The sequence below is a fragment of the Chanodichthys erythropterus genome, chromosome 7 (assembly GCF_024489055.1).
Source record: "Chanodichthys erythropterus isolate Z2021 chromosome 7, ASM2448905v1, whole genome shotgun sequence".
Lineage (NCBI taxonomy): Eukaryota > Metazoa > Chordata > Actinopteri > Cypriniformes > Xenocyprididae > Chanodichthys > Chanodichthys erythropterus.
Genome location: NC_090227.1, coordinates 41,294,400 through 41,317,505, shown reverse-complemented (window position 1 = coordinate 41,317,505; position 23,106 = coordinate 41,294,400). Strand labels below are relative to the sequence as shown.

Below are 23,106 nucleotides of genomic sequence, written 5' to 3'. Positions count from 1 at the left end.
TACAGGGTTAGTCCATATGTACTTCTCCACATAACTCCTTCGGGGAAGGATGTGGCTTCCGCAGCGTTCCTTTCCCAGCGAAGGGTACGCTTTCCCAGCGTTATCCAATGGTCTCACTGAATGGGTTTTGGGGAACAGCAGTGATCGACTCTCTCTGTGTTAGCCCTGTCCCACCATCCTCAGGCAAGGGGGTTCAGGTGGCTTACAACAGAGCGCTGGAAGGGGGCAGCTCCTGTGGCGCTTTGGTAGGGATTCCTATTCGTCGGTCTGTCCGACGTACGTCGAACGTGACCGACTGAATGGGAACGTCTCGGTTACAAGGGTAACCCTCGTTCCCTGAAGGAGGGAACGGAGACGTACGTCCCGTCGCCACAGTCGCTGTACCCCGCTGATGCTGCCGCCTATCCGGTTCGGCTCCTCAGCGAAAACCTGAAGATGCAACGCACCTGCTGCTCATTATATACCCGCGCTGCGAGGCGAGCAGCTGATGCATATGATTGCATGCCAATGTGCATTGGCTCGTTTTAGTTACACTCGAAGTAGATTGGCCTCTCTAGCGAGATTCCTATTCGTCGGTCTGTCCGACGTACGTCTCCGTTCTCTCCTTCAGGGAACGAGGGTTACCTTTGTAACCGAGACGTTTATGTATCATGACACTCCTCCTGATTCATTATTACTTAATACATACTATATAATACAAACTATATTTAATAATACAAAACAAAATAACTCCACATTCTCTCTCTGGGCCATCTAGTGCTTTCAGACAACGATGTGTGTCATTTCTGTGCATGGCTGCATAATGTAATGTCAAAATACATTATAATATGTCTGTAATTGTAAAAAGTAAATTAAAATAAATCATGATCGTTTTCTGAATCTAAAGTATGTTTTCATGGGTGTTAATCACTTCATTTTTGTAGGGATAAAAAACAACTATCACACAAGGGCTGAAGGTGAACGCAGCGAAACGTAGGCCTATTGGTATTGGATGAGAAACCGAGCCGTCCCGTGTGCTCCCAATGCTCCAGTAACATTACATTATGTAAACTGCAATGCATTTATGACAAAGAACTGCACCGATGCAGATGTAATATCATAGCATTAGCAATCTATCAATAAATGCACGCACACACGAAACACACCTTGTGCTCTCTGATGTTCGCTCTGCTCGGCGCCCCTGACGATTGAAAAATGCGCTAAATCCAAGCAGACTCAGATAAGGGGAGGAGCCGAAACTTGACGCAGCTTGCCGCCGTTTCAAATTAGTTTTTTTAAAGGGGACTGAAGCGATCAAAAATTTATTAATCAAATATTTTTTTTTAGGGGGGCTGGGCAGAAGTTTAGGAAGCCCCCCTAAAAAGGGCCTAGTGACGCCCCTGGCATGCATAATAATAATGACTAGAAGCTGGAAAACATTACTCATGCAATAAGGCTGGTTTATCATGGAAAGAAATAGTTTTTTTTTTAACATATGTATAAACCATATAATTATGGTAGGCTTACAGTGGCTGTCTGATATACTTTAAAATAAACATTTATTATTTCAAACCCATACATGATGATGTCCAGCACACTTATTTTTTTTGAAGTGGGGGTGGGTGGGCGCCAACATTTTTTGCTGCATACCCCTCTAACACTGGATAGTAGCACCCCTGCCACTGCTTAATAAAACAATTTATTTAATTAAAGAAATAAACATTAAAAGATGAACAAAAGATAAAAATCCAAAAATCCATTCTAGGGAAGGTCATTCAGAACGAGAACTCCTCGAGCGCGGCGGTGGTCTCCCGCTACCTCCATATTCCCGAGAGCTCCGATAGCCTCATGACAAACACTAGCAACAAGCAACTCTCTTCCTGCTGTCAGTTTGAATGAGTCCCTTTTTGTAAGCGCATTGATTCAGTCCAGGTGCAAAACCACGTCAGCCAGTCACCTGTAGCTCAGGTACAGACCACAGTCACTCACTGAGAAGTCACAAAAGAAATGTATACAAGTTTGAAACAACATGAGGGGGAGTAAATGATGACAGAATTTTCATTTTTGGGTGAACTTTTGAGATGCTGCCATATTGACTAGCTTTCGATCATCGACAGCGCACCTCCAATTGCTTAAGACACAGTCAAAAAACTGACACAAACAAGCTGCAAAAGCAACATGTTCTCTAACCAATATGCCAACATAAGTCGTTTGTCACTTCCCTGAAATATGACCCATAGGAGCGCAACTTTAGTAAAAGCTCCAATCTACAACAGGACACTTTCATTTTAATGCATTGTTCCCTTTTATCTGCGTCATATTTCAGGTTTTGTGTAGCTCAGTTGGCAGAGCATTGCAATGTAGAACAATATGCAATCATGCAATCGTGGGTTCGATCTCAGGGAACGCATTGTGCTCACAAAAAAAATCACTAAGGGTAGGTTTAGGGATGGGGTGGGTGTAGTTGTTAATAAAAAAATTTAAAAAAGAGTTTTGGTAAATGGAAACAGGACAAATGGTGTAAAAAGTCCACACATTGCATTTAAATGAACAAACATTTTGATTGGTAACGACAGTCATACGTCAAAAACATAAATAAAGGTCGTAATAAGGTGCTTGGAAAAGCTACTTAAAGGGCCTTTTTTTTTTTTGGGAGGAGGACAGTCTGTGTAAAAGATAGAAGAACTCACTCATACAAAAGCGTTTTCTTCATCTCACACACGCTAACTCACTCACTCTCAACATCTACTCAGAGAGAGAGAAAGACAGATTAAGTATGTGTGAATTATTAGTCTGTCTGTCTCTACACAGTGTTTGGCAGCAGCGTCTCTTCTAATAGCACTCGTCTAGATTTTGATCCAAAACTATTAATAATATTCAAATGAAATGATCACAGTGCTGTGTTTATTGAGGTTAGCTTGGCTGGTCTGATTATTTCTTATAAATTTTAGCATGAGTTTTTTGGGTAGTCAGTAACTGTTTAGACTACAGAAATTTACAGTAAGGGCTACCTCTGTCTTCTCTTATAAAAAGCTTCAAATAAGGTTTTCTATAAATATATCTTGGAAGACAAGGCAGTTTATTAGTCATCTTGAATTGGCAAGCTGGTCACCTTGCTGAACGGGCCATGATAGGGACAATTTTCCATCAGCGTTCCTCAAATCCTAGCCTGGAGAGCCACTTATTCCAGGGAAACTGCCGAATTGCCTGGACTGGCTGAATGTGACATTAAATGATTCTGAACAATTCCAAACAACTATAATTGTACAGAAAATATTGGTGATGAAGTACTGCAGTGCAGTTGTTAAAAAAGGATTTCATTTGTTAATTTACAAATAAAAAAGAGCAACTTGGTCCACTGTAGAAATGTTTTATCTCTACAGAATAGGCCTTTGGAAAATAAATAAAATGAATGTATACTACATTTGTTTGTTTGGCCAGGAAAACAAGTAAACGTGACATAGTGCACCTTTACATACAAGTCAAGATACTGCCTACATCCCCTAAAATATCTTTCTAGACCTGTAAACACATGCCCAACACAAGATGTTTGCATTCTATACTCTATATCCATACATGTCCCAAAAACATTACTTACAGGTATAAAAGGTTCCTTTCACTGAAAATGTTTTAAAAATAGCCTACTACAAAATATATTCAAGTCAGCAGTACTTTTAAAAATTTTGAAGATGACCTATAATGCCCCTTTTCACAAGATGTAATATAAGTCTCTGGTGTCTCCAGAATATGTCTGTGAAGTTTCAGCTCAAAATCCCCCACAGATCATGTATTAACGCTTATCAAATTTGCCCCTATTTGGGTGTGAGCAAAAACACGCCGTTTGTGTGTGTGTCCCTTTAAATGCAAATGAGCTGCTGCTCCTCGCCCCCTTTCCAGAAGAGGGCGGAGCTTTAACAGTTCAACAACAACAAAGCTGGAGAATCTCACGCAGCCAAAATGAGCATTGTCAGTAACGTTGTTCAGCCTTACATTGTTCAAACCGGAGTCGACACTGATGGAGAGACTCAGGAAGAAGTTACAACTTTTAGACGTTTCTGAATGGTTAGTGGATAAATGTATGTAGTTGCTGTGGAGTTGATTCAACTCATCCACTAGCATGTGCTCAATAATCAAGGAGCCCTTTAAAATGATATTCACTCAAACAAGATAAAGACTTTAATCATATTAGTGGCCTAAAGCAAGCTGATTTATTCTAAATGGAGGCAAATGAAGGCCAGACCAACACTCTTTCTTGGTCAAGATAATGCTGAACAGAAATTAAATGAACTAATTTAATAATTGATGATCTTTACAACGGAACTGAATCAACAATGATCTGACTTCAGCTGAACAACAGCTGAAATCCATCTTTTTCTGTTATCTGCTTTAAAACAATTTGTACTGTGTAAAGCGCTATATAAACAGGTGACTTGACTTTACTATAGAGAATGATGTGATTGCAAGCAGATTTAGTTAGGCACCTGTCAGCCTGCGCCGTCTAGAGACAAACCTTTTAACATTTGAAATCTCTTGTTTAGGCTAGTTTAGAATACTAAAGTTGAGTATTTCAACCATACTCATACAACTATCATTAAAAGATCAAAATAAACATAAGAACAAAATAACTCTAAAATTCTGATCAAATGCCTTACTTACAAATCAAGTGCATATTTATTCTCTGGATGCTAAATAAAAACACTTCTATTGCATTCCTGTCATGGGTGAATATAGTAGGAATTTGAGACAGCTGCAGTCTGGAAAAATTATTTGGCTGTATTTGCTTTTATTGAAACAGGGCAGTACAGAGAACTGACAGGAAACTGAGTTAGAGAGAGGAGAATGGGGTCAGGAATGGGGCCACAAGCCGAGACTCGATCTTGCATTGCCTGAAACAACCTCAGACTATCGTCTCCATCTGAAGCCTGGAAACATCAGAGACGAAGTAAACCTGCTCCAGGAACAGTTTTTCTGATGGCAGAGCATGAAAAGTTGAGCAATCAAATTTAACAAGGAGACACTGTATAGACATAAACAGCATGCAGGATGCAGCTGCTATAGTCTGAGAATTCAGACATGTGGAGCAAGTTGCAGACACCACGTCTCATGACATTTCATCTATCAGACAATAACTAGACCGTTCAAGTCTGCATTTTAGCCAAATAGAAAACAGATTCAAAAGTGCCTAATTTTTCAACAACTCTAAAATGTGGTCTGTTAGTGAACAGGGTGTGTAGTCTTTCCATGATCATCTTTAGCTGGAATAATTGATGTAGTCATAATAAAATCACTATTGTGGTGGGAGTATAAGAATATTTCCCAAACCATGTTTTAAAATACGGTAGTGGCACCATAATACAATGACAGTATCAGAGATGACACACTGATATATACCATGGTAAATATATGGTAGTGGTAGCATATAGTATAACATGTCATGCCCATTGAGACATCAAATTTAAGAGTCAGTGGATTTTGAATGTTTTGAAATGTATTTCTTTGCACTGTAAAAGTGTTTATATGAAACTGAAACGCTGTGTCAAGTACACATTTTGTCAACTTTCTGTATAGGCCCTAGTGCTAAGATGACGTTCAGTCTATCCCATCAAAAGTGGTCAATCAAGACCCATTTCACAGTAAATGTGTCTACTGCCTACATATTTTTCTTTGGTTTGGGCTGAAGGCCCAGATATCCAACCATAGAAAGCACATGTTTTTTTTGGGATTTCAGCTGCCAGATTTGAAATGCCACAATGTCCCACTGTGATTACGTTATGAAAAAGCAGGAAAGTTGTCCTTTGCAGCAAAAACTTTCAATGCTTTTTGTAAACGGTTTGTCATTCAGTTTGACCAAAACACATTTTAATGTGGGGTGTAAAATTAGAGAGTGGTTTACATGTTATTTATAAATCCTCTTATTCTAGAAGCCCAACAAACATTAGATTTCAAAATGTAAACAGACATGCATAATTAAAAGCCCCCAGAACGGCAGCAAATAAGTGTCTATGCAGAATCAAATCAAGGTAGCAGGCAAAAAGGTGTGTAGGTGTGACTATCAGTTGAACTGTTTATGACCGTAACCTGAAAACAGAACACAACTGAAGGCATTTACAGTACATGACTTTACATGTCGTCATGTGGTGTTATTGGTTCGCGATCAAGCGTGTAAGTTTAAGTTGAGCTTTTTACCATCTATGGGCACAGATTCAATTAACTAAAGAAAAAAAAGAGATAATAGGTTGTGCCAATTTAAAAGTATAAATGTTCACAATAGTATTTGTGCCTTCATGTAATCAATAATTTATAGTCATTCATTCAGGGGAACATTTAAATTAACTACTAAGGGAATGAATAAAGGTCTCTGAATATTTTTTAGTACGAATGTGGGCAGATGTGCTTGTGGCTGGCTAGTATCAATTGCTGACCATTTTTTTCCCCCCTCTGATCCCTCAGTTGTATCTTGTAGCAAATAAAATGCAAATTACAATTAAGGGCCCAAAGAATATTATTTTTCCCTGATCCTGGAAAAAAAGAAGCCCATAACATTTTTAAATCAACATTTCTAGCAAAGAGAAGTCCAATATTTAGCATCTAAACCACATTCAAGAGAAATTGGCTTAAATTCCTTTGCGCTCTCAAAACCTACTGAACCACAAGATAGCTCTAAGTTTTGAAAATGGAAATTTTTTAGTTTATGATATGATGAGTGGTGTGTTTTCTGCCACTGTTTTCTGACATTAGAAAAACTAGACATGAAAGAGATGGATGGATGGATGGATGGATGGATGGATGGATGGATGGATGGATGGATGAATGAATGGATGAATGGATGAATGGATGAATGGATGCATGGATGGATGGATGGATGGATGGATGGATGGATGAATGGATGGATGAATGGATGGATGCATGGATGGATGGATGGATGGATGAATGGATGCATGGATGGATGGATGGATGAATGGATGGATGAATGGATGCATGGATGGATGGATGGATGGATGGATGGATGGATGGATGGATGCATGGATGGATGGATGGATGGACTGTCTGATGTAGATCCTTCTTTGGGTACACCAGTGCAGGTCTCTGCATGTAGTCATGATATCAACCTTACTCTGTATGTTTGTTTTTTTTCTTCAAAGATCTGAACTTGAGGATTAGTTCACCCAAAAATGAAAATAATGTCATTTATTACTCACCCTCAAGCCGTTGCACACCCGTAAGACCTTATTTCATTTTGAGAACACAAATTAAGATATTTTTGTTGAAATCTGATGGCTCAGTGAGGCCTCCATTGACAGCAATGACATTTCCTCTCTCAAGATCCATTAATGTTAAATATGTAATATGTTATAAACATATTTAAATCAGTTTGTTTGTTGCACCAAAAAAAATTAAATAAATAACGACTTATATAGTAAAGGCCGATTATAAAAACACTGCTTTAGGAAGCTTCGGAGTGTTATGAATCTTTTGTCAAATCATGATTCGGATCATGTGTCAAACCGCCAAACTGCTGAAATCACATGACTTTGGTGCTCCGAACCGCTGATTTGACACAAAAGATTCATAACGCTCCGAAGCTTCATGAAGCAGTGTTTTGAAAATGGCCATCACTAAATAAGTCGTTATTTTGTTTTTTTTTGGCGCACCAAAAATATTCTCGTCACTTTATAATATTAATATTGAACCACTGTACTCACATGAACTGATTTAAATATGTTTTTAGTACATTAATGGATCTTGAGAGAGGAAATGTCATTGCTGTGAATGCAGGCCTCACTGAGCCATCGAATTTCAACTAAAACATCTTAATTTGTATTCTGAAGATTAACGAAGGTAAGGGGTGCACATTAGAGGTACGCAGGTACGCATGGTACGCATGCGCGGTAAAAATAAACTATGCGTACCAGAAAACATGGAGGGAAGCGCTTTTGAGTACCGGTCCACAGGGATACGTTTACTTACTGGATTAGGATTTTTCTCCATCTCTGGTAAGATAGTAAGCAATCATGATAATATGTGTGTTCTTTAATTATTAGGTGTGCAACGGATCGCAGTTAATCCGTGATCCATACGGATAAGGTCCAACGGTTCGGCACGCATGTGATTCGCGGATTAACTGCTATATTTAACCATCATAGAGTGAAAGTTTGTAATTTGGACGTGTTTTGTCTCGCCAATTAGCACATTCAAACGACTTTAAATTCGGCAGCACCTGCCGCTGGCCATTATATTTCAATGTTGTTTTTTGTTTATATTCATGTGCATTTCAAAGCATGTGATTTACTTTCTCTTATGTAGTGGAGCATCAGAACGTTATTAACAAAATTTGTGATAAATGCTTACAAATGATAGTCTTCTGGTATATTATGTTATTTTGATTAAATGTAGTTTTTAAAATAAAACAAAAAACAACATTGAATTATAATGGCCAGCGGCAGGTGCTGCCGAATAAATCCCTGGCTGCTCTAGATGCCGATGCCGCTCTAGCAACAGCTGCCGAAGAAGTCCCTGGCCGCTGGAGATGCCGCCGGAAGTGCCGCTGCGAGATGCCGATGCCGCATTTTGCGCCAGCCCTCTCTCTCTCTACCATTGAGGACACCGAGGTCATGTCCTCTGTATTTTTTCCCTAAATTTCAAATTAGTCAAAGCTGAAATCCAGCAGTGATGATCAATGCCAAACACAGAACCCGGTCCGTGTCCGAATCCATATGTCGTCTGTATTTTCCATGGGCGTCGGAACCATTGTATGTGGGTGGGACAAGACCCACCCACTTTTTAAGACCAATGATATTGGACCCACTCACTTTTACTGTCTCTAATCCCCCCCAGGTGTTGCTACTCCACAAACCACCAACAGAGCATAAAAAATACCAAAAATAAAAATATTTTTTAAAACATCGCCAAGTAAAACGCTGCGTTTATAAAGAAATGTCTCTTTACGACCACAACAAACGGGACAATTTCAGACGCGCATTCCACCTTCGGCTCAGCGCCAGGCGCAAGTCAAACGAGCTCGGAAAATGTAGCTTCATTTGAACAACAGTGTACTGTGGTCAGATGAGATGTTGTCAGGCTATTAGGCTATAGCCTATTGTGCTCGAAGCGTGAACTCAAGAATTGCTTGCGTGCTGCATATTACTGCATTATAGTTTAACTAAAGCGCTACGGGCATGCACCATCATTATTCTGAGGTAAATGAAGTCATGAAATTACCAAACATGCGATTAAGCTGCCTCAAAACTGTGCATGCATGTATGTATTTGTTGACATGGTTTTAAAGCTATTGTTATCCAATTTGTTGGCCTTAAAACGTCTTAAAATGCATATATGTACATCAAGGAAATCAAAATTTTCTCGGGGGAGCATGCCACCAAACCCCCCTAGCAAAACACATTTTGTGACCTCGGTAAATATAAAACCCTGCGTACGGCCCTGTTTGCTGTCATTAATGTTAGTAAAGAAAAAAGAAAAAAATCATTATCATCATCTACCATGTTCAAGAGAAAAGAAGATAGTGAGGAGAGCAGTCAGGAGGAAAGTGATTAGGACAGCTTTTAGGATGTGTCATGTAAAGTGTGAGTACCAAGCAAAATCTCCAGGTACTCCCTTGAGAACCAGACCAAAAAAGTTATGTGCACCCCTGCTTATGGGTGTGGAACGACATGGGGGTAAGTAATAAATGACATTATTTTCATTTTTGGGTGAATTAACCCTTTAAGCAGCCTAGTAAGGGTACGTCAACACCAAATGCTAGAGACCAGCACTGCAGCAGTCCAAACAACCTGTGATGGTGTGATGAACAGGTGTGGCTCATGCTTAGGTTTTTTGGATTATATGGAAGCATTGATTTGATGAAAAGATTACTCACTGACATGGTAAGAATGACATGAATTTACACACACCCAACAAACCACCACAAAGCTTCAGGTGCCAGAGTGAATACAGCATCTAGTAAAAAAACAAATCAGCCCACACACTGGTACAATGTTCCCATGTATTCTTCAAGATTTTAAACCAATGAATCAGACACTTTGTAAACCCAGGTATGCATTTTCACCAATGTTTTGTTTTTTTGTTGACATCAGGGTTATGTACATGAAGAGTTCTTGAGTTGGAATAAATTAGGTATATCTTAAAAAATGTACACTGACTTTTTCCCATTTAAAACACATTGTGTTAATCTATTGGGAATGTAAATAGTCAGAAACATTTATGGACGGAACTGTTAGAGCCAGATTTGGGCAGTGATTATTCCCAGTGCAGCGTCTGGACATTCCAGACATTAGTAAGCACCCACATACTTAGACCCTGGAAGATGCCAGAAATGTTTGGAATTTTAGAATTTAGGAGGGAATCAAAGGGTAATGATACTGGATTGTGCATACAGTTTTCCACCTTATTTTGCAATCAAGAAGTAAGCTATTTTCTGTAAATGTCTGAGACTTCAATAAAAGTACATAACTAGAAGAATAACAAAGTGCAGTAAATAAGAATGAGAGAGTGCTCAGATTAGCCCGGTAGGCACATTTCAGGAGTTCAGTAAATCTCCCAGCTTTGACCAATGTGAGTCAATGAGTCAATTTTACAAAACCACCGTCCAGGAAAATTTGAAACCACCTTGTACACCCACGTTTCAACACTGCAAAAGTATTTTCTGGACTTTTCCCTTCAGGCCATCCAGGCCAGGTGGCTTGTGCAGTTTAATGAAGCATCGTGATAACCTCTCTTTCCAGTGTAGTCATGTGCAACGTCCCAATTCATATATGAATTTATTCAAAATGAATGTGTGATTGATAATCAGTATCTGTCCTCACTCACTCTGATTGAGTGAGTTCTTGAAGAAGTTTAGCTTGCAGGCAGGACGATGGTCGGTCCGCTGACTCAACGAAGGCCAAGGCGAAAAAGCACAAGCAAAGGCAAAAGCGAAAACACAATGCACGGTATTGGATTTTTAACAGTTTGTTGGTTCCACCTTTCCAAGTGTTTTAGCCAATCAGGTCAGGTTTTGGGCGGGTCCTACGCCCAGTTCTCCTGTTCATGTATGTAATTAACATAATGTCCTTACAGTCTTTTGTTCCCAAACTTGAAATGCAAAGCTGGGCAGGTGTAGGTGATTCCTGTAGATGATTCCCCGTGGCCTGCTGTGACTTTCACCTCGAGATGTGTCGCAAGTCCAAGTTTCCTGATAACACCTTGTGTCCTGTGTCCTCAACCCAAACACAAGCACTTCACCAAAACCAATAACATAACAGAAACTTCTAAATACCTAATAGAACATTAAACATTAACAAGTCTCTCCATTTTCTCATCTTGCTAAAAATAAATGCATAAAACAACACATTATTTCAACATTTACTCTCCTAATTCAGTCCCATGCAAAACATGATGGGAAGGGAAAGTCACGTTTGAATTGGATACTTGATTTAAACGTGTTATGTTAATGGTTTTAAAATCAATTATACATAAAGCAATCACATTTGAACCAGAAACCTAATACAATGGTGTTAAATCAAAATGTTCATGTATGTAATTAGCATAATGTCCTTAGTCTTTTGTTCCCAAACTTCAAATGCAAAGCTGGGCAGAGGGAATGTTTCCTGTAGGTGATTCACCGTGGCCTGCACCTCAGATGCTGAGCCATCTGTTTTCTTAAAGTCTCTTTGATCTTTTGCTCTGTTACCACAATCAAATGTATTTGTAATTAACGCAGACATGGAGGAGCCGTCTTCGATTGGCCACTTTAGTCCCCAGGTTCAACTTTATAGCACACAAATGGTTTGGTGGGCAGAGTTGAATCTCTTTGATCTTTGGGATGTGGAGTTGTGTTCATTTGGTGGGCTTCGTTCAGGAATAATCCTACAGCTCGATAATATTTTTTTTCCAAGAGCCCAGCCAAAATAATCTCTGTCCATTCATATTCCTGTTTTTACTGTGAAGCTGCTTTGAAACAATCTGGATTGTAAATAGCACTATATAAATGAAGATTAAATGAAATGAAATGAAATGAAATGTGGATGATTTTAACTGTGACAAGGCAGTTTAAATGGTGACAGTATGCACATAAGTGGAAGAGAGTCAGCTGAAAAAATGTAGTTATGACGAAATATGCCTACTCTCAAAAGTATGTACTTTTTCCCACATGTGCATATTTTTAGGTCATAGTATAAGTAGGTGGATTGAGACACAGCTATAGGCTGAGATTGAGTCATGTTATTCATTACTAATTGTCAAATCACTTAAATTATTATCTAGAATACAAAATGTTAAGATTATTTGCAAAACAATTAGTTGAACTGGTTTCACATTACATTCAAACCCCTCTAGCATCTCTTGCATTTCCTGTTCTGATTTTCTCCTCAACATTCTCTTTATATTCCTTCTTCATTTAACTGCATTATTTAGCTTTTTTAAAAATAATTCTTTGTTTGAACAACAACATTTACACAGAAGTCAACATTACAGGTTACTGTATCATTCAACAATTCATAATTTCTGCAACAGTCATGATCAATAATAAATAAGTTCCATTCGGTACATTCAAATTAAAAAAAAAATAGCTCTTTGGTTGAGCATGATTCAGTCTTGGACAGTGATTTCACAAGTAAAACCCAATAGAATCAACAATGTACAGTGGTGCTCAGAATTAACCCTTGGTAAATATGAACAAAGAAGCTTGTAAAAATAAATCTGCATTAATAATCCTTTTGATCTTTTATTATTTTTTTTAATCACAAAAATCTAACCTTCCATTGAAGTGAAAGATTTGAAAATGTAGAGAAAATCTCTTTATGAAATGAATGTTTTCTCTAGTTCACGTTGGCCACATGCTGTGTTTGGAGAACCCCTGACAAGAGATCAGAGATCATTCTTTCATGCAGAATCTCTACAGATCCTTCAGATTCCCAGATTCATGTTGGTGCTTCTTCTCTTCAGTTCACTCCACTCATTTTCTTTAGGGTTCAGGTCAGGGCACTGGGATGGCCATGGCAGAAGCTTCATTTTGTGCTCTGAGACACATTTTTGTGTTGGTTTTTATATTTGTTTTAGATCATTGTCTTAAAATGGAATAATCCGACCGCGGCTCATTATAGGATTTCTAACAGAAGTGGTCAGGTTTTGATTTCTTAATCTGTTGGTATAGGCCCACACGATCCGGTAGTATATTTAACCCTGGGCATAGGGTACTTTTTATCCCTGTGTGCAACAAAACCATCTGGTGGGTTTGCTGCCAAAAAGCTCTTTATTTAATTTGATATGACCATAGAAGCCGGTCCCTTTTGAAGTTAGCTATTTTCTTACTCTCACTTTCTATTTTGTGAAGCTAAACAATCTTTTGCTGCAAATCAGAACTATATTCTTTGGTTTTACTCATTGTGATGAATGATTAAAAGAATTTGGTCTTCGTGTTTCCTCATGTTTAATCTTACAGTCAACTTTGATCATATCTACCAAGGGTGCCAATAATTCAATAATTACATAACAGCAACCTAAATATAACTTTTCTTTACACTTTAGCTGTCTGGAAGTGGTACCGGTTTCATCTAGCGCACTACCATAGTGGTTGCTTTATTATTTAAATTCTTATTAGCAGGTCCTCAACCCAAAAACAAGCACTTCACCAAAACCACTAACATAACAGAAACTTCTAAATACCTAATAGAACATTAAACATTAACAAGTCTCTCCATTTTCTCATCTTGCTAAAAATGAATGCATAAAACTACACATTATTTCAACATTTACTCTCCTAATTCAGTCCCATGCAAAACATGATGGGAAGGGAAAGTCATGTTTGAATTGGACACTTGATTTAAACGTGTTTTGTTAATGGTCTTAAATGGTGTTAAATCAAAATGAATTGTTTTAAAATAAAGTGAACAACATAAAAAAAAACATTTTTGAGTCTTCTATTGAGTCTCTGGAACATGCTGATGAATAGGCTTAATCCTCTTTAGTAGCTGCCTATATTATGGTAAAATATGAATGACATTAAGATTTCTCCACTCCTAGTTGTCATGGTCACCTTTATTATGATTATTGTTTACCAGCTGTATTTAGTTAATTAGTCTCGTTTAGTCCTCTGTTCTCCTTGTATTTAAGCCCTCTGTTTCAGTTAGCCCCTTGTCTTCCATTGTTGTATGTTTATGGTGTTTTTGGGTGGCAGTTAGAGTATACTTTATTGTCCTTTTTCAGCTAATTTGTTATGGACTCAAAGCTGCAATTATACGCAAGCATACATACACAACACACAATAAAAAAGAAAGAAAAGATCAGTAATAATAATAATAAATTGCATCTTACTATTTAAAATATCAATAGATACAGGTAAAAATTATTTTTTGTAATGGTTACTTTTACAGATTGGGACTCTATAACATTTCCCTAATGGCAAAAGTTGATACATTGGAAATAAAACATTATTAGTCCTGTTATTTACATAACAGCAGCCTAAATATAACTTTTCTTTACACATGATGTTTGATGTTAGCAGTCTAAAAGTTTATCTAGAGTACTACCATAGTGGTTGCTTTAGCAGTCCTCAACCCATACAAACACTTCACCACATTGGTAACCCCCAAAACCACTAACATAACAGAAACTTTTTAAATACATAATAGAACATTAAACATGAACAAGTCAATCCATTTTTTCATCTTCCTAAAAAATGCATAAAACAACACATTATTTCAACATTTACTCTCCCAATTCAGTCCCATGCAAATCATGATGGGAAGAGAAAGTGATTTGGTTACTTGACTTGAAACGTGTTATTTCAAAAAGAAAACCTCAAGTCAAAGAGTAATGGTTTCAAGTCAGTTATACATGAAGCATAGTGTGAAATCAAAATGAATTGTTTAAAAATAAAGTGAACAGCATCAAAACAGTCTTCTGTTGAGTCTCTGGAACACTTTGATGAACAGCAGGCTTAATCCTCTTCAGTAGCTGCCTATATTTTGGTAAAATATGGATGACATTAAGATCCGAGCATCCTTCCATGTTACTAAAACATTTACCCAAAGTCTTAAAGGTGCCCTAGAACCCTTTTTCACAAGATGTAATATAAGTCTAAGGTGTCCCCTGAATGTGTCTGTGAACTTTCAGCTTAAAATACCCCATAGAGTTTTTATTATTCAATTTTTTAACTGCCTGTTTTGGGGCATAATTATAAATGCACCGATTCAGCGTGTGTCCCCTTTAAATGCTCGCACTCCCTGCCCCCCGAGCTCGCGACTCTATAATATATTGCATAAACAAAGTTCACACAGCTAATATAACCCTCAAAATGGATCTTTACAAAGTGTTCGTCATTCAGCATATCAGATCATGTAAGTATAGTATTTATTTGGATGTTTATATTTGATTCTGAATGAGTTTGATAGTGCTCTGTGGCTAAAGCTAACATTACACACTGTTGGAGAGATTTATAAAGAATGAAGTTGTGTTTATGAATTATACAGACTGCAAGTGTTTAAAAATGAAAATAGCGACGGCTGTCGTCTCCATGAATACAGTAAGAAAAGATAGTAACTTTAACCACATTTAACACTACGTTAGCAACATGCTAATGAAACATTTATAAAGACAGTTTACAAATATAACTAAAATATCATGATATCATGGATCATGTCAGTTATTATTGCTCAATCTGCCATTTTTTGCTGTTGTCCTTGCTTGCTTACCTGCATAAAGTCCAATTATTCGGCTGTGCTGCGCCAGACGTTAATACTGGCTTGTCTAATGCCTTGAACATGGGCTGGCATATGCAAATATTGGGGGCGTACATATTAATGATCCTGACTGTTACGTAACAGTCGGTTTTATGTTGAGATTCACCTGTTCTTCAGAGGTCTTTTGCACAAATCAAATTTACAAAAGAAGGAGGAAACAATGGAGTTTGAGACTGTTTGTCATTTCCATGTACTGAACTCTAATTATTCAACTATCCCAAGGTAAATTCAATTTCAATTCTAGGGCACCTTTAACCAGTCTCGTTGGACAGGTGTATGTATATATTGCTCAAAATTTGGCAACCACATGGATACATCGCATTCATTGAAATGGCTAATCGAAAACACGAGGTCATCGGCAGAGTTGCACAGCGCTATGTTTTAGTTAGCATCTATGCATTCAGCAGTATGACCCAGCCACATAAACTAGGACAACTGTTATTTCTTTTATTTATTTGAGGCAGATAGTATAGTCTGAATGAGACAGTCAGCAGTTCTGTGATATTCGTCACCCACCTGCTTGACAAATAAGCACAGTCCCCCTCCGATAGTTGTGCTTGATTAGGCACTGTCGCTGTCCAAACAAATTAATGAGTATCCGTCCAGTTTTATGTTGTCAATCACTTCCATCAGCCTCTAATTATGTCATTAATGACTCACCCTCATGCCGTTCCAAACCTGTAAGACCTCCGTTCATCTTCGGAACACAGTTTAAGATAAAATCCTTTTCATTGAATTGATTCCATTGAATTGATTCGTCTTACGAAAACAGCGTCACTGCGGAGTCGTGAACCCGGATTGACAACAGACCCGGAAGAGAAGACAATGCTGAATAAAGTCGTAGTTTTTGTTATTTTTGGACCAAAATGTATTTTCGATGCTTCAAAAACTTCTAACTAACCCACTGATGTCACATGGACTACTTTGATGATGTTTTTATTACCTTTCTGGACATGGATAGTATACCGTACATACATTTTCAATGGAGGGACAGAAAGCTCTCGGACTAAATCTAAAATATCTTAAACTGTGTTCCGAAGATGAACGGAGGTCTTACGGGATTGGAACGACATGAGGGTGAGTCATTAATGACATCACTTTCATTTTTGGGTGAACTAACCCTTTAATCACAAACAAAACTGTATTGATTACTTTGTGCTTTGTTCATTTGTTTTCACATTAGATTGAGAAGTGGTTCAGCTGCACATGAGACAAACCACAGATCCAGATTCCTCCACAAATGCAAATTCATACAGATCCCAAAAAACAAACAACATACTCATCTTTTTTTTTTTCTTTAAGCCATTTTCATCTTTGATATGGATAAACAGCTGTGGCTAATGCCCAGTTCAGACTACATTATTTTAGCCTGATTTTGCCATGATCTGCTTGACATAGGATGCCATGGACGACACACTTTCACTCTCTTCCATTGTTGTCCCAGTGAAGCCGCCAGTGTGTCAGTTTGGCGCTGACATCTCGAGTCTGGAGTCTGCGCATAGTGAACTTGGAGCCCGAGTCTGCGTAGTAGTGAGTGCGAAGTTGAGCTCAATATCAAGATCCCGCCCACACTCCTGCAGAATCGGTCAAAACTGCAGAACAGCCCATATCGGTATGAAATGAACAGTTCTGGAAATGTAGAAATTAAAGTTAAAGCTCCAATTTGCTCATAGTTGACGACAACTGATGCTGCTTCGGCGATGCGTCATGACGTCACAGTATAGGTCATAAACCCCGCCCTCTCCTTGTAATTTAATGGGACATGAGACAAACTAAACAATCAAATTACACTTCAAATAATTTTTTTTCCAAAGATGGTTTCTGTCATTATAGGTAGTTTTTATCACACTGATTTAAGTTCAAGTGTTCGTTTTTAAAATAAGTTTGGTTTTAGCTAGTTATTTGATGCCATAAAAACAGGGGGTGTGATGTCATGATTGACAGCTTCTCTGAGCTAGACTTTCTGACTTTTTGGGGGATTTTCAGGAGAAGATTGGAGCTTCAACTTTAATTTCTACATTTCCATAACTGTTTATTTCACATAGACATAATGAGCTGTTCTAAAAGTGCAGAGAGTGCTTGTGCATGGTTGCCAGGTTGGGAACATTAAGTGAAACAAGCTGAAAACATTTCTCTTTTAAGAGAAAAGCTTAATTTGGGGAATTTAAGCTCTTGATGTCTGGCAATCAGGAAAGAATGTAGAAGCTTGTTAACAATGCAAGATAACGTAAATGTCTTCATCATTTGTAATATGCACAGTGAAAATAAATCCACCATTTTTTACTTTTACAACCATATTTAAGATGTTCAGGTTCTAGGCCACTTACTTCTAGGCCACAGCTTGCTTATAGCTTGATACACCTCATGTGACGTGATCACTATTGGATCATTAACCGCAATACTGTCCACATTACACAAATCCTTTCAGACACAATTCAATAAATAAATTAATTCTGTCTCCATAACTCTGCAGTATTTTCTACTCCAGAGACTTCATCTAAAGTACATGGAAGTGATATTCTGCAGTTGATAAAAGTTCTCACTTTTTTCCAAAAATCTGAAATAGTTATTTAACAGATTCATAGCCATAGAATCAGCTCTCAAGACATTCTTACAGATGAAATTCATAGAGCATTGTATCTTGCAGTAGTACATTCCTTATACTCAAGCTCTTGTCTGGGTCTACCTGCCATAACCCATAATTTAGTAGCTTCCTGAGCTTCAGCATGGTGCTCAGCTATGAACTTACTCAAACCGGGCCTGTTGTTATGTACAGTATCTTACATTTATGCTTATAGTATGGCTTACTACATTCATACAGGGCATTTAATATATCATATATTGAGCAGATGTCACTCATCCATGCTTTACATCATCACAGTTTACTACTATGGCTCGATTTTAATCAAATCTCATTTTTAAGAACCAATATTGGGTCTTAAATCCCAAGATCAGTCTTTAGTAGTGTGTATTAACGTCCCCATTTATCAGCAACTGACAGGGCATTGAGTTCCCCTTGAAAGGAAACAATATGTCCTGAAATGTCTCCATTTGATGGTCGTGTAACCTCATTTATGTCAAGACGATCCCCCGGGGTATTTATCTCATACTTAGCTTCACTTATGTACCCCTTTCTTAGTGTGTTTGGAAAATTTGCTACATGCAGTGTTGGACATTGAAGATAAATTTAATTTACAAAATACCAACGGATGGTAACATGTCCAACACATATACCTCTATTAAAATCTCAGACAATGTCAAACATTTGACATCACATGTGTGAATTTCTCACGCTTGTTTTTTCCCCCTGCAGGCATCATGTCCAGCCACATGTGCGTCACTACGTCTGATGCATCTGCTCATTAGTGTCACACAAGTTGTATGAGTATCTTGTGGTCTAGAGTTCTGTTGTCTGGACAAGCCCTCTGTCCTTTGCTAAATTGTGCAGAAATATTTTCAATCATATTTTCTTAGTAGGATTGTTTTTTTGCCAATAATTTTGCTACCATCCCAGAAAGATCTCAATAGTTTGATTGTTCTAGCTTCTCTCCCACACAGTCACTCTGCTGCCATTACCCTGAGGGTATAGTAATGTGGGTGTACCTGTATTTATCATTTCATTTGACACTTGCCATTTACTCTGGTGCTTAAGGTTATCAAAATTAAGATCATGATATCCAGCACTTTTTCACACCATTATCTGATTTACAAATAGATAACTCTAACCCAAATGAGACCTAAAACAACAAGATGTTATGTGTGTCTCCATATAAGTGACATTTCAAATTCATTTCATAACCTGATTAAAAAGTAATATCACCATGAACCTGTTAACACTAACCCTTACAATAAAGTTCAGTGCATCAGGGATAATGAACTAATGATCAACAATATTTTTATAGCACTTATTAATACTGGTTAAAGTGATCGTTCCCCAAAAATGAAAATCCAGTCATCATTTTAACACCCTATTAATGTGCAGTAAATGAGATGCCTGCCAAGATGCCTGTAGGACATCTGAATTTGTTTCATGCCTGGGTGCAATTCTTATACATGTTTCTTATCTCTTATTTCGCAATAACCAAGTGATTTAATGTTCTGGTAAGATTCGCTGCTCCTGTTTCACACAGAAAAGTCTTTCTTTCAACTTTCTCTCTGATTGTGGAAACTTGCCAATTGATGGCCAACCTTTCATTAAAGGCAAGACATAACATTCCCCGAGGACAACTCTTACCCAGAGGCAAGAAGCCTCCATGTCACGCCTTTTAATAACGGTCTTATTCTTTGACAGCCACCTGTTGTTTACTGGGGAAAAAACCCTGACTAGGCACACCGTAAAACTCAATAAGTTCAGAATACTCAAAACATTTGAGGAAACATATTACCTTAAAACATTTAAGTAAACTAACTCAAGTTGGGTGACAAGTGGGGTGGGGCCAAGAGTCGTGGAAGCGGAGCAAGGCCAGTATGCAGGCTCTTCTCTTCACTGCAATGCTACCATAACAGAACCCCTGTAAATTAAACACTAACTTATGTCTCACAAAAACACAAAATAAAGGCTCATACACACCAAGAGGATTATCGATTATCACCAGCATTTTTCGAGACATTTTTTGTGTTCATACCCAAGCGATTTTCACTGGAGATGCACCGAGTGAAAGTGCAACTCACTCCCTGACAGTATATGGCACTTGTCCTTAGTGCAAGTGAACAGTAGTGCAAATAAACATATTTATGAATAAGACATTAATAAAATTAAAGTAGATAAAAATATAAAATTACATATATATATATCATATACATGACATGAGGAGATAGTCAGAAACGGTAGTCACAATGACAGTAGTGCAAGTGAACGGTAGTGCAAATAAACATTTATATGACATAGACATTCTCAACTATATTTTTTTAATATAAAAGAAAAAAAACAATAAAAATACAGAAATAAAATGGCATATAATACACATCTATTGGTGTGGCAAAGAACTGGTAGAGCACCCATAGTTTGTAGCTTCCATGTCTGCTTACTTCCTTGTCGTTGTCTTGGTATCATTGTGCAAGACCTTTTTGTACTTGAGTGCCACCAAGTCATGTTTTACTGTAACTTCCGCAGCTCCAGGCACATGAACAAAAGCACCAATCTCATTGGTCGGACAGTTTTTAACGCGGCACGTCAATCCAAAAAAAACGAACCCGAGGCATTTTTTTTTAAATGACGACGCTTTTACACCTGCTGTTTTGCATGTCGGTAGCCACACTCACATTGGCGCCTTTTGTGTGTACAAGGTGTGTACAAGCCTCACACTTAATTTCAACATTTATTTATACTGTGTGATGCACAGCATGCTGGGAAATAGAATTCTGCTGCAACTCAACTCAATCATATTAAGTTCAGCTTACTACTGTGAAATTTTGAGTTCACACAACTATTACGTACAATGAACTTTCATTATTATTTGAATGAAACAAACTGATTTAATTAATTTCACTGTTTGGTTTTACAGTGCAAAATCTTTTACAACTGATGAAGACAGACACTAGGATTAATAAACGCAAAGCTTTAATGGGGATACTTCAAAGGAATACAACTCAGGAACGTAAGACAATGTTAAGTATCCAAACAGGCAGTTTAACTTGATAATAACAATGTCTCTTTCTGATGCATATCCCAGGACTGAAGAAGATTCCAAGACTGTGAAGTGGATGAGGAGGAGGATGAAGACGGGGGGAAACAGGATTGCAAATAGGCAATGTGAGTCACAGGTATGGGCAACGACACCAGACAGTGAGTGTTTGTGAGAAGGTGGTTTATGTAGCAGTCCGGGATAAATGACAGCAGGTGTAGTAGAATAGAATTTGAGGGATTGGGAATGAGTGGGATGGATTCGAGACAACTTGTAATTATGCAAATTATGCATATTATTAAGATCATTTGGGTGTTGGCTGTTCTTACATTTTTGGGAAATGATTTTATATCCTGTAGAGGATGTGACGAGATCCAAATTACCATCTTTATTTTTATGCTCGGTATTGTGAAAGCCAACAGATAATCCTAATTATCAGGAGGGACAACAAACAGACCCTGCAGAAAGGTTCCGCCAGCTCTCAGAAAAGCCCCGTTGCCTTTTGAAATTCTTGTGGTTTTTTTATTTTGCTAAGTGTAGCACTGCTTAAATCTGTTTAATAAAAACAAACCAGACTGAGATGGATTTTCTTATTGACCCCAGCTGTTATCTGCAAGACCAAGATAAACAGATGAGTGCATATTCATAAAAACACTCTCTGTGTCTGTCACTGCTATTAAGTTGGCCATGGCTTCCTAAAAATGCAAGTTGACCATGATGTGCGTCATTAAACTTTAGCCTTAGCCAGGTCATGTACACAGACAGTTAAGTTATTAGATAAACAAGCTGCAGAGATTCAAGGCCCTTGTGTATGGAAGCCGAAACCTGCATAAATAAATAAATAAATAAAAATCTAACTTTTTTATATATATTTTTTTTCAGGTTCATGCCTCCATATATGCGCACATAGTGGGTAAAGGCAAAGGGGCCATATTTACTAACAGCTTGTGCCAGCACAAACCCTCTTTCGGTGTTTAAAAAACACTGGCAATATTTACTAAAGACACAGTGAAAAATTAGTGATGAAAAGACATGGACACAATTATTTTTGCAGCTGACCTTATTGCAGATGCATTTGTAAGAGTTCCCTTTCATGGGAACATCGACGCTGCGTAGTCGCTTTGGGAACGCCTCTGCGTGATTACGTCTTGAAGCACTCGTGAAATCAAACCAATAGTGTAGCGGGACGTCAGAGCGGGTGACATCACGGACCAGGAAACTATAAAGCACCCCTGAGAACAAAGAACGCCAGCTTCTGCGTCTTCAGCAAAGCGCTCTGTGTTGTGTGTCTTATTTGGTGTTGTCTGTCGTTATTTGCAGCAAACAAAATATCTCTTCGTCCGAGGACAAGAGTGTTTTAGTCACCAAGCATATATATATATATATAATATATATATATATATATATATATATTATTTTATATATTGCAAAGACACGATTATGGCGGAGAAAGACAAGCAGCAGTTTACGAAATGTGCTCTTCCCTGCCCTCGTTTCATCATGGGCGGGGATACACATGATATGTGCGTTGCTTGTATGGGAGTGGAGCATGCACAGGCAGCTCTCGAGGGAGCTGTCTGCGTGCATTGTGAAAAACTAACGCTCTGTGTACTCCGATCACGCCGCTCGTTCTTTGATAAAAAAGAGGACACTGCGGCAAGTGTTCCCCAGGGCTCGGGTCCTGCTGCTGCCGAGGCACAGCGTAGACTTCGTTCCTGGGGTTCACAAATGGATCTGGTGGAGGGGTTAGAGACGGGTCCTGCCCTATC

At 38.2% G+C, this 23,106-nt stretch overlaps 1 protein-coding gene across 2 annotated transcripts in view; it reads left to right on the top strand.

Annotated features, from left to right (window-relative positions):
* lekr1 (Leucine-, glutamate- and lysine-rich protein 1) overlaps positions 1–22,454 on the top strand; it is a 228,019-nt gene extending 205,565 nt beyond the window's left edge. For both annotated transcript variants that reach the window (XR_010895534.1, XM_067390612.1), the window contains one exon: positions 21,386–22,454. Coding sequence is in view for 1 of the 2 variants with exons in the window: in XM_067390612.1 (XP_067246713.1) it covers positions 21,386–21,391 (6 nt within the window). In the remaining variant the exon portion in view is untranslated. The remainder of the gene's footprint in view (positions 1–21,385) is intronic.
* The last annotated feature ends 652 nt before the right edge of the window (positions 22,455–23,106 follow it).